This window comes from Leucopleurus acutus (assembly GCF_964270905.1).
Source record: "Leucopleurus acutus genome assembly, chromosome: 7".
Lineage (NCBI taxonomy): Eukaryota > Metazoa > Chordata > Mammalia > Artiodactyla > Delphinidae > Leucopleurus > Leucopleurus acutus.
The window spans coordinates 33474367-33487140 of record NC_139150.1 but is presented as its reverse complement, the minus strand read 5'-3'; the positions used below and the strand labels follow the sequence as shown (position 1 = coordinate 33487140).

Here is a 12774-nt window from a genome sequence, read left to right as displayed (position 1 = left end):
AATTTAGCTACGCCTGCAGCAAATATTTTCTGAATGTGTATCTTGTCACCAAGGCTAGAGAGGGAGAGAAGAATGGAAACCCTGGTTTCCTTCACTGCACCCTCCCCGAGACTGTGCTGCCTCTGATGGGCTGTTTCCCCCTCACTATAGGACCGCGATGCTATCGATTTCTAGTTGTTGATTTTCCTGTCTTCTCAGTCAAGTTCACCTATCACTTCTCTGGGGACAGCTTGTATTGCCGGCTTCTTCAACCATTAATTTTTAGTTTACACAAAGATGTTAAGTCAACAGTTTTTTTTTGGCTGAGGCTGGGAAGACAGCCAAATCTAGAGAATTCTAATCTATGTTCAGCAACCTTCCACAGTGATGGGCTGCCCTGAGCACAAAGAGGGCCACACGCATGGTACCTCCCGGTACCAGGTGATGGAGATGGACAATGGAGTCCCCACCCCCATCCTCCCCCTGTCTTCACCAGGCTGTGTTAAACCATCAGCCAGCTGGAATTTACTCTCAGATGTGTCTGGCTCCCCCAGCACAATCTGTTCAGAATGTCTTGGGTTTTCAGGTGCCCCCATGGTCCAGGTACTCTTTTGCAGATTGTAATTATGGTCAGTTGTTCCCTGAGCATTTTCTTTTGCATTCTGCAGTTCTATTAATCCTTTCACATTTAAAAATTCAGTGTCAAAGTAGTAGAGTGATAAAAAGCCAGCTGTAAATTGTGGACCCCTCATGGGCTTTTGAATTGAAAGCCCTGAGTCCAGCAAGCACCCCTGTGACCTCATGAGGTGCACCCTTGGCAAGTCAATTAGCCGACTGAGTTTCCTCACCTATAAAAGCACATATACCACTGCCTAGGACACATGTGAAGCTGAGAGGGGACTGGGTCCCTGAAGGTCCTTTTGTAAACCATGAACCGCTAAGGCCCCTTCATTCTTATTACCATAAGAAGCAAGGAGGGGAGAGGCCAGAACTGAGGCAGGCTTCCTGGATGGGGTAGACCTTAAAAGATGAGTAGCATTAAGGAAGATAGAAGAGAGGGGGATTTGAAACCACAGTGACATTTATTTCCTATCTCTTTGTAGATTTTTTAATCTGAAAAGCCAGTCAAAAAATTCACACAGGGACTTCCCTGGTGGCACAGTGGTTAAGAATCCGCCTGCCAATGCAGGGGACAAGTGTTCGAGCCCTGGTCTGGGGATACCCCATGTGCCTCGGAGCAACTAGGCCCGTGCGCCACAGCTGCTGCCTGTGCTCTGAAGCCCGCGAGCCACAACTACTGAGCCTGCGTCTGCAGCTACTGAGGCCCACGTGCTTGGAGCCTGTGCTCCGCAACAAAGGGAGGCCACAGCAGTGAGAAGTCCACGCACCGCAGCAAGGAGCGGCCCCCGCTCACTGCAACTAGAGAAAGCCCGCGCACAGCAACGAAGACGCAACACAGCCAAAAATAAATAAATACATAAATAAATAAATTTATTGGAAAAAAAAATTCACACGGAAGCCAGCCTATTGGAAAGAGTAATGGTAATTCCCCCACAGGAGGCCAAGAGGGGGTAGTTAGGAATTAAAGGAGTATAGTCTTAATGACAGGGACAACTTGCTGTTATGACAAAAACTACTGCAGCTTGCAGGAAGGGAATCTAACATTAAGAGCTGACCACGTACCCAGGGCCTTGTGTCGAGTGCTAACATGCACGGTCATCATTTAAGGCTTGTATGGAGTAGATCAGAGTTGCTTCAGTTTTTTTTTGGAGGCAATATTTGTGTTATCGTAAAAACAACAGGTGAATACAACTTTTTGTTCTTCAGCAAACAGGTTTGACCTAAGCAGCTGCTACCAAAAACAAAAAGAAAACAAACCCCGAAACGACAACAAAAGCTCTAGAGCCGCCAAGTGCCTCCTTGGCAAGCAGGGAGAGAAGGAAAACCTCTTCTCTTGGGATTGCGCTCGTCCCTGCAGCCCAGGAGGTCGCCCTGTGTGTCTTCTGGGCATGACAGCAGAGCCGCGCCGCCTCTGGGGGGCACCGAGGCTGTTCCCCCCGTGAAGGCCCACCCTCTGAGCCCTGCTCAGCCACTCCCACAACAAGGCAGGGAGCAGGGGTCAGGGATTTCTACGGAAACCAAAGAAGCTGGCTGTGCTCGGCAAACACCACCGCCCGGGGCGGTGGCCCGTACTACCCATGGCTGGCCAGAATAACTCGGAAAGTGAGTTGGTCTCCTCCGGAGAGGGAAGGGCACGCGTGGGGGAAAAGGGATCAAGGCCAGAAACCCAGGGGATAGGCTCTGCTACACGCAGCAGTGCGGTCTCGGACAGGGCTCTCCAGCCCTCCGACATCGAGCCGGCACTCTCATGTGCAATTGCGGTCGTTATTCGAGGGTCAACCGAGATGATGAAGGAGGCGCTTCCTGGGCTGTGATATGCTGTATGGATGGGAAGTGTCCTTACTGAACTCAGTGATCTCCCTCTGGCAGTGCTTCCTGAAGATGCTGGTGGGTGGGGAAAAGACGTTTGGGGAATTCTGCTTCTATATTTCTCCTCCTGGACCACCACACAGTGCACATGCATGGCCAAAATTCCAAGAAGACCTGTGGACTTGGACCCTTCAATTTTGTTTAAGCCAGACTTCCTGTGCAAGCAGTGCTCCTGCCTCTGTGTGTGTGTGTGTGTGTGTGTGTGTGTGTGTGCGCGCGCACGCTCGTGCACACACACACTCACATGAAACATCTAATGACATCCCAGTAACTAAGCGGCACACTTTGGAAAACTGCCCTAGTAACTTCTGTGCCCCTGGAGAACGTGTTATGTGATGCTCCTACACTTTGTCTGTGAGGCTTGTCTACCCAGAAAGCACTATCCAAGAGGAGGGCATGAGTGACTTACTTCTGATTCCGATTCTTGATGTTGAAGAAGAGAAAAGCGCTGGCCATGATCATTCCCAGGATGGTAAGGGCGGAGAGGATGCTGTAGAGAGGTAGGGAGATCTTACGAAGCTGTTCCAGGACGATGGTCTTGTCTTTTGGTGGTTCGGATCCTAGAAGATCAAGGAAAAGGCATCAGCTGAGCTCAGCGCACAGTCAGTCCCCGAGAACATCCTTGCCTGGATGCCCTTGACACCCGCCACCTGTGCACAAACTGTGCAGGACACGTCACTGGGTGAGCGGGCTCCAGCGGTTGGCCAGTAGGGAGCCTAAGCCAGGCCTTATTTCTTTCTCTAAACAGAATCAATAAGGGATTTGTGATGCATTTAATCGCCATTAGAAGACTAGAATTTGGTCTAATTACCATGTTGAAAACCCATCGCCATTTATTCCCCAAGGGTACCAGTGGCTTAGAAGGCGCAGGGCTGGGTGCTGTGAGTAGGTACCATTGGTTGTCTTTGGGGTGAGGAACTTGGCTTGGGCTCTCAAGGACTCTGCGCTAACACATGATAATGGCCACCCCTCAACAGGGTGGAAACCTTGCCTGTCAATTCCGTGGAGACATATATGTGCTCTGGCTGCGGATTTTCTGCCTCAAGGTCATTATGCTATAAAAGCTCTTTCTGGTTTTCCATTTTCATAAGACTTACTGTGGGAGGCAGAAGCTACTGGCATGCCTTCCCCTCCCTGCTGTGCCAGGACTGGACAGAAACTGTGGGATTCCATCCTGCTGCGTGACTGTAGAGATGTCTCTGCTCATTCTTCAAGGGCACCTGGGGGAGACCTGAGGGCCTCAGAGCAAACTCATGTTTATGGATGGTGGCAAAATTGTCCTGATTTACCAGATACAGGCTGGTTTGGGAGGAAAGATGCAGGGACACCCTTTTCCTCACCTGCCCACCTCTTGTTTCTTGCAGATCCCTTTTTTCTCAGCTGCTATTTCAGGTCAGGTTTCTGCTGTGGAACTGTGACACTTTGAATCGGTCAGATGTTCAAGAGTGGCCAAACCTGGGAGACCCACCAGGGGTCACAGTGACCCCACCACAGCTGTGCCACGGGTGCCAACCTAGGTTATGCCTCCATTCCCAGGAGACAGGCAGAGGATGGGCAGATGTGGTGGCAGGGATTGAGAACTCCCCTGCACATCTGTTTAAAAAACTCTGCTAGCAAGTTCAAATGTGTTTGGAAACAATCAGTGGATAAAAAGAGTCTGAATCATCTAAGCAGTAGAGGGAACTGTCAGGTTCAAAAACAGCTAGAAACCTGCTGGCTTGGTTAATGTAAAGCATTAAGCACTTACATGCAAAGTAACACTATAAGAGTGGCCTCAAGGGCCGCAAGTCAGGGCAAAAGCAGACTCAAGGTGATACAGGTAACACCATCTCTTGCTTCCAGAAATAAAAGCTCAACACCTGGACATTTTTCCTCCCACTCCCTGTCCTCCTCCCCCCTCCCCCCACATAGCCTGGGCTGCAATAGGCACCTTCTGGATCCCCAACACAAGAGCTGTGAGTGCCCATGAGTTCTTGGTGTAAATAAGCTCCTCTTTGGGCACTAAGCAAGGGGGCTAGATTTGGATCAAAGGTTATGTGACTACTATAACCACTAGCTTGTGTAGAAACAACTTCAGAAAATCAGCATCTCTTTTTCCACCTTGTCTTCCCCCAAAATGGCACCTTCTCACCGTGCATCTTAGCTAAGTCATTATGGAAGCCAAATGGTAACAGCTTATCAGAAGTGTTAGTAACAGCAGCAGTCCTGTTTCTTGCTCCCCCACCCAATCCATTCATTCATTCTTCATCCATTCATCACCATCCTTCCTTCATTCGTCCTCATTAATGATGGGCAGCATCATTGATAATCACCTTCCAACTGTCAGGCCTGGTGTGGGGCACCAGTGATTCAAAGGTAAGCAAGACACAGTTCCTGCCCTCAGGGAACTTATACACTAGCCATGTTTTTGTTTGTTTTTTTTAAAAAGGCAGTAGCAAGCACATTTATTGAATGCTTACCATGAGCTGAGCACTTTAATAGAGATTTTCTCACTTGATCTAAGAGTCTCATGGGTAGAGAAGATTACTCCCATTTTACGGGGTGAGGGAACATTTTTTTAGGTGTTAAGTGGCTTTTATAGCTAGTAAGTAGCAAAGCTGGACAGATTTGAACCCAGATCTGCCTAGCCCTGAAGCCTGTGCCTTAATCACTATGCAAAGTGCCTCCAGCGATGGGGTCCAGGTGGTGTGTGAACATCAGGCCCAGGGAGGCCTGAGCAGGAAACAGGCGGCCGCGTGCAGTTCCGCCAGATGGGGTCAGGAAAGGCTACAGAATGGAGATGATGTGGGAGCTGAGTCTTGACAGGAAGATAAGTAGTTGGCTGTTTACTAGGAAGACATGGAAGAAAGGGCATTCTGGGCCGACGGCCCAGCACAGGCGAAGGCATGGTGAAGTCTCGGCACATTTGCAGAAATGTCAGCAGTTTGGCTGGGGAGACCTGAAAGAGCAGGCAGAGAAGTGGGGCGGGGTCCCCTCCTGGAGGTCTTAGAACCACCCCAGGGAGAGGCCCCTCGCTGTGAGCAATGGGGACTGTGTGGGCCTCTTCAGTGTGACATGACAACTGAGGGCAGAATGGACTTGAGGGGGTTAGACTGGTGACGGGTGGGTAAAACCCACAGGGGGCTGGTGCAGGGGTCTGGGTGAGAGTTGAACCCAGGCAGGGTGTGGACAGGAGAGCTGGGTTCTGCCCAGGTGTCCTGGCTCGGCTCTGGGTTCAGAGTCTGGTTATCCACCCTCCGGGCGGTGCAGGGAAGCTCTGAGAAGCAGGAGGCAAGCCTGGAACAGCTGCTGCCTCAGTGTTATCCTGGCCTCGTGCTTCCTAACTATAACTAGCTATTTTCCTGGCTGGGTTTTTTTTTTATTTATGTTTTTCCTCTCAGTTCTGTTTTGTGTCTCTTATTTATTTTGTTTGAATTTTTCTTTCAATTTGTAAACCCAGAATTCTTATTCAGCAAACCCAGATCTCCTGCGTCCAGGAGCAAATAGGCCTATCTTGGGGATCAGACTCCCATGGTTAGAATTGGCTTTGCCTCTCACAGGCTGTGTGAATTTGGAGTTTTCTGATCCCTTTCCTCATCTGTACAACAGGGATGACAGGACTTATCCACCCACTTTCAGAATTTTTCTGTGGCTCCATGAGGTAATAGATGACTACGGTCTTGGTGACAGCTCCCTCAGGTGGGACTGTGAAGACCACACCTCCTCTTTGAGGCCACCTGGAGCTTTCTGGAATCCCACAGATCCAAAATCTAACCAAATGGTTCATGGGAGAGCCTTCTTTGGTGGCCTTGGATTTAAGAAGGAGCTCCAGGTGCAGAAAGCCAGCTGTCTGTTCTTTGCATTCCCAGTGGATTCAAAGCAGCAGCATCTGGATGCTATGGGCATGGCCGCTTCCTCCACAGCCACCCCGTGATGAGGCTGTCCGTCTATCCATCCATCCACCCACCCACCCACCCATCCATCCACCCAGTTCCTCACTGACTCATATGCTCACCCTTTCATTCATTTAATTCACCCACCCACTCATTCATTTACTTGATCAATCATGTATTATTTTTTCATCACATATCACTGAGCCCCCAACATGTGCCAGACCCTGGCTGGTGCCAGGAATTTAAACTCAAATAGGATCCAGTCAGGGAGCTCATGGTCCAATAACCTACTAATTTCAATGCAAAGAGACAGAGGCCATAAGAAAAGCAGAGACAAAAGACTGTGGAAGCAAAGAGAAGAGAGCCGTTAACTCAGTTGGGGGGCATCAGGGAAGGCTGAACAGAGCAGGTGTCATTTGATCTGGGTCTCGATGTTGAGGAGAAGTTCTCCAGCAGAAGAGAGGGAATGGTTTTCCAGGAAGAGCAGCAAGTGGAGAGGCCTTATTACCAGCCCATCCATGTCTTTTCTGAGGAGGTGACACAGGAAAATTTAGTTGGGCCACACATAAAAAGAATTACTTCTGGCCATTCAACAGTTTAAACACAGACGCTTTGGTGAGAGCCAGCACTCCATGCAAATTCGAGTGCCCCATCCCAGGGGCTGGAACCCAGCTCCCATGTGGTGATGGTATCCTGTCCTCAGTGAGCGAGTGCATGGATTGAGAGGAGAGGATGTTCCCTCTTCCCCACAGAGCCAAGGACTCTGAGCTCATCCACAACCCTCAACAATATGCAGGCCTGGGAGCACCTGAGCAGGCCCCCTCCTCTGAGAAGTCCACCTGCCTTACCTTGGAACTTAATGGTGTCGTTGATGATCTCCAGTGTGTCAGCCACAGCATTGTATTCTCCCACCTTCACCTCCCTGCTGTCTGCGGGGAGCAAGAGACAGTGGCAGGTTAGATCCAAGTCCTGTGTTTGTCTGGGTGCTCCTGTCCCAGCTCTTGCTCCCCCACAGGCTCTGGCTATATTCTTGCAGGCTTTTCCTTTCCCCAGTGCCTTTTCCAGGTAGAATCACAAAACCTTCACCTTGATCTGGGCTGGAACAAATACCCTCTCACGTCGTCTCATCAACTGGTCACCCATCCTTTGCTGTACATATATAGATGGGGAGCCTACTCCCCCCCATAACTGGACTCTCTGCCTGTTACCAAGTCTTTCCAGGGTCATTAGCTGAATGGTCTCTCTGTAACTTTCCTCTGCCATCTGGCTCTGCCCTCTAGGAGTGCATGGACCACTCTGCTCCCCCTGCCCCAGGAGAGCCCTAGAGCCTTGAAGACAAAAACACATCATCCCTCTGGCAGTAAGCCTCCCACCTTACTGAACATCATTTCTATTTCCCACCCCATCCAGGCCCTGGGGGTGGGCAGAGCAAAGACGCTACAAGAGACTGGGAAAGATGGGCCAGGACGCCACGACAGAGTGGGCATCCTGGAAGCCAAGGAAAGGGAAAATTTCACAAGGGAGCTGGCCAGCAATGCCACATGCCACCAAGACAGGGACAAGAAACCCTTTGAACAGAGGATCCGTTCAAGGCTTGTGAGGGAATACTGATGACAGATGAAGCTGAATCAGGGAAAGGTGGGGTTAGAGGCAAAGAGCCAAAGGCAAGGAGTAGAGAGTGGGGCTCCCAGGGTAGCGCAGTCTTGGACAAGGTGGCAAGTGGGCAGGGAGGGGCCAAGGGGATTCACCTTTAGATGTCTTTTCTTGTTTAGTTCTCACAGTTGTGTGCAGTTAAGTGGTTTCAGTCCCACTTTACAGATGAGGAAACCAAGGCTCAGGCAGGTTGTGGCTTTGCCCAAAGCCCCACTGATACTAAGAGCAGAGTCCAGGTTCAAACCCAGGACTGTTCCCACAGCCGTGCTCTTCCCTGACATGCGGCTGCCTTAATGGGATCCCTGAGAGGTGACAGTTCTGGGCTGAGTTCCACACGCCACCTGTGCCTCCTGAGTGTAATAACTACAGAGAGGAGTGCCCACCTGCCCACCGGCGGGGCAGGCAGGTACCCAGAGCTGCAGACCCTGGTTCTCAAAATGCCCAGGGGTTATAAAGCGACACAGCAGCAGGAATTCCAAGCACGTGGCCAGAGGAGCTGCCTGCTGGGCCTCCGGCTCTAAGTGAATGTCTCTGCAGAGACGCAGGTGTGCTGCTGGTTCCTTATAAGGATTCAGGAAACGGAACAGGGAATCCTATAGGCCACACTTCTGCCTGCGTTCCTTTAACTGTGGGGTGGAAAACAGGGCTGTAAAAGTCACTTCCTTCTCCCTGCAAAGGTCTCCCTGCCATTTGGGAGGCCTCATGCTGTGTAGGCGGCTGTCACTTGCAGGGGTCACCCAGCTCCTAAATGTCACATCAGCAGACTCTGCTGGGAGCTCCAGCATCCCTGCTCTGGCCTTTTGAAGTCTCAGCCGTAATCAGCTCCTACTGCTCAGCGGAGGAGGCCCTGATTTATTTATTTGGTGTAGGGAGGCAGCACATGAAATATGCAGGCTGCCTGGAATAAATCATCAGGAGCCAGGCGGTGGTGCGGCTGGCAACTCACCACGCCCCCAGCCGCGCAGCCTGACCCTCTGACTCATACACCTGCTGTACCATCCATCCCATGGTACCGCTTCCTGCAATGACCATAACTGCCGTAATCTCTCCCCGGGGGCAGTGCCTGGAGGCTGGGTGGGGTGGGGGGCTTCACACATTCCTGTATTCAGGGTTCCATAGCAAACCTTGAATCAGGCATAATTCACCCCAGTTTACAGGTGAGGGAGGAGCTTCACGTCAGCTAAGTGAACGCTCAGAGCCAAGTGCTGGGCAGCGACCAAGCGGGTGCCTGAACTTGACTCCCCTAGTTCTAAATTCAGAGCATTTTCCCCACCCATACTGAGCAGGGCTGCTGGTCATTCAGCCCATACTTACTGAGAGCCTACTGCATGCCAGGCCCAGGTATTTCATAATAAAGAATCCCTCAAAAGCAGCAGTGTAGGTGGAGGAAGCTTAGCTTATGTCCTCATCCTTGACCAAGCTGACCTTGGACATCTGGGCGATGAAGGATGTTTATACTAAATCCCTTAGTTTAATCACTTCATTCATTCATTCAATAAACACTGGGTGCCTGTTATGTTCTAGGCTCTGTGCTGAAGGTTGGAGTTACAAAGATTAAAAAATAATTCATAATCTCTGACCTTGTAGTTTAGTGACTGCAGCATCACCCAGCCCTACCGGGTGGGTAAAATTATTCCCATATGCCAGTAATATTTCCCTTCTAGCCTGTGACCTGTGAGTGGATGGCTGTAACGGTAAAATTTCAACTTTCAGAGTGCCTATGAGGACTAAAGAGGAGACTATAGGCAGTTTCTGGCTTGGGGCCTCACAGGAAGTGTTCAATAAATTGTAGTTATTTGAGTCACGACAAAAGTAACTGTGAGCTATTTGTGAGGTCCCCAAACACTCCCTGTGCTTTCTTACTACCACTGTTCCCCACAATGGTCCCTCTGCTTGGAAGGTAGCTTTCCCCTTCCTCTACCAAACCAACATGTCCAAACCCTATCCACCTCTTCCAGGAAGGCGTCCCTGAGTACTGTTCCTCCCCAGTTGCTGTGGGCTCAAGGCATGGGTGATATGTGAGAAGCTGTGTTGCAGCCATGCCCTAGGTGTGCCCAAGCCTTATGATTCCTGCCAGCCGGTCAGTTCCCGAGTGGAACCTGAAGTCTCGTTTCTGAGGTCCCAGGCAGCATAGGGTCGCATCCCCTGCACTTTGCCCAGGGCCCCTCCTGGCTCTGCAGGGGAAGGATGGTGTCCCCTGTGTTCTTTCTTTCACCCACGGCCCAGCCAGGTGGTGACCATGATAGGTGGGCACTTCCAACTTTTAACTCTTGGGTTCCTTGGTAACACTGTTGTGCAAAGAACATCGACCACTTATTTGGATACAGACGTGAAGACTGCGGAACAGGGGATTTGCGGACAGACTAGAAAGAGGATTCATGGGGGCAGCAGAGAATAGAGCAGAGGGAGAGGGGCTGTGGCGTTGAGTCTGTCACTGGCCACCCTCCCTGCCCTGCTAGCCCTGCTGTAGGTTGCCACTGACTTATCATGTGACCCTGGACAGATGATTCCGTTTCTCTGGACCTCAGTTTCTCCATCTACAAAGTGCACCGCAGGGGTTCAAATAGTTCTCAGTCCTGGCCAGGCACTAGAGTCACCTAGGGAATTTCTAGAAAATTCAGATGCCTGGGTCCCAACATGGATCCATTATATTAAAACCTCTGGGGGGTTGAGGAGTGAACCCTGGGTGGCCATATTTTTAAAAGTTCCCTAAGTTGACTAACGCATAACTAGAGTTGAAAACCACTGTATTAGACGAAGGACCCTGCAATGCTGACACTTTCTGTTCTCAGAGGCTCAAAATACTATAAAACAAAGAGCCCCTTTTCCTGCAGAATAATACTGGTTCCTTGCTGTGGTGCAAAAAAAAGGATTCTCTTAAAAAAGTGCATTCTTTCTTTATTTCCAACTTTGGATTTGGATGATACATAAAGAAAATAAGTCCTATTGGTGAAAATTAGGCTGCCAAAAAAGTCCAGTCTGAAAATACTCCCTGGCTGTGGGCCTGAGAGCATCCTTGAGACGGGGCTGGGGAACTGCTTCAATCACAGAGCGGTCCTGCCTCCCTCCCGTATCACAACCCCTGGGTGGGAGAGCTGGGTGTAGGGTCGCCAACCTCCTGCTGCAGCTGGTCCCTACACCCTGCTTCCTGGGCTCTACTCCCCTCAGCCCCAAATGCTCATTCTTCCTCAACTGACTCTAGGTCTGCATTGAGGGAAGTATGCGTGTCTTTTACAGTTTAATTGTTGCTGCAAACATAAAGAAATGTAAAACTCTGAGGTGTAAAACAAAAGACAACCTTGGCTCAATGAACATCAAAGATTCTATAAAATTACTCCATTCTAGGACTCCCTAACAAAATCCCAGACTCAGGGAAAGGAAAGAGCTCTGGCTGGAGGACAGGGCCCCTGGAACGGGTCTTGGTTTTGCCATCTCCTCAATAAGGAGCCCCAGGGACGTGCCATCCTCTGCCTGGGTCTTGATAAAACAAGTGGGCCAGACGGGGAAATCTCTGTGCCCTCCAGCTCTCGTTCCACGATTCTGCAACTGCTTTGAAGGGTCTTCCTCACTCCAAGCGAAAGTCTGCTCTCCGAGACTTGCCCTCACAGTCCTAGCTCTGCCTGGGGGCCACACATCACAGCAACTCCTGATCCTGACCGTGCTTCAGAGATGGCAACACTGTGATTTTGATTTCGGGCCTTGATTCTGCTTTTCTCCAGGCTGGCCAGCCATTCCCCAGGAAGTGATTTTTCACTCCCCTCATCCACCCTGCCCCTGTGGACAGGCCCTAGATGGTCACTCTCCTCCCACTGGGTGGAAACAGGTCTGAGCAGCACCTCTCAGCATCACCAAGCAGAGAGCGACTGTGCTCCCTTGGCCTGGATTCTCCCTCACACTCGTCTCTATCCACAAACAGTACGCCACTGTCGCATTTTCAGTAAGTTAACTTCACTGACCTTTGTTTTGAGATTTTTAACAGACTAGGTGGACACTGGCCAAATGCCCCAGGAGTATAATAATCCTGCCAAGGGGGGGATCTGTCCAGTGACTTATAGGCAAACTGGCTCAGGGCAAAAGCTGAATACCCAAGGGGACACAGAACACATACAGATACAACAGGCTATTTGCACCTAGAACACCTTTTCTCTCTTCCTCTTGGGTAACTCTCATTGGTTCTTTAGAATTCATCTTGGATGCCAGCTCTCCCAGGTAGCCTTCCTAGAATCTGCCAGGTGGAGCCGAGCACCTCTCCTCTGAATGACGTTTCACACTCAGTTGGGGTCCTGCGTCTGCTCCCCACTGAACCAGGGGGTTCCCTGAGGGGAGGGGCTGTGTCTTACCCATCTCAGTACCCCCTGTGCCCAGCTAGGACCTGGCGGGCAGGTGCCAGGAAATGACCGTTGTGAAACTTCAAAAGCCCAAACCATAGGATCAAAATAAGAAAGAAAGAAAAAATAGCACATCAAAATTAAGAACTTCCGTTCACCAGGGACTTTAAGTTTAGAGACAAGTAACCGAATGGGAGAAGATGTTTGCAAAGCCTAAAGCCAAAAAGGGACTGAAACCTAGATTACGTAAGGAACTCTTACAAATCACCAAGAAAAAGACAATACACTCAAAATAAAAGTGGTCAAAGGATCAGAACTGACAATTAACAAATGGCGGAGAAGCACAGGAAGAAATGTCCAAACTCATCAGTAACCAGAGAAATGACATTCAAAACCACAGTATAATATTAATTTATATCTTTAGATTGGCAAAAAATGAGAGAGCTGGCAAA

General features: G+C 50.1%; 1 protein-coding gene across 1 annotated transcript in view; it reads right to left on the bottom strand.

The window, feature by feature from the left end:
* GABBR2 (gamma-aminobutyric acid type B receptor subunit 2) overlaps positions 1 to 12774 on the bottom strand; it is a gene marked incomplete at both ends in the record, with an annotated part of 366596 nt that overhangs the window by 79415 nt on the left and 274407 nt on the right. Inside the window, 2 exons of the mRNA XM_082842255.1 lie at positions 2879 to 3029; positions 7190 to 7270. Coding sequence (XP_082698381.1) covers positions 2879 to 3029; positions 7190 to 7270 — 232 coding nt within the window. The remainder of the gene's footprint in view (positions 1 to 2878; positions 3030 to 7189; positions 7271 to 12774) is intronic.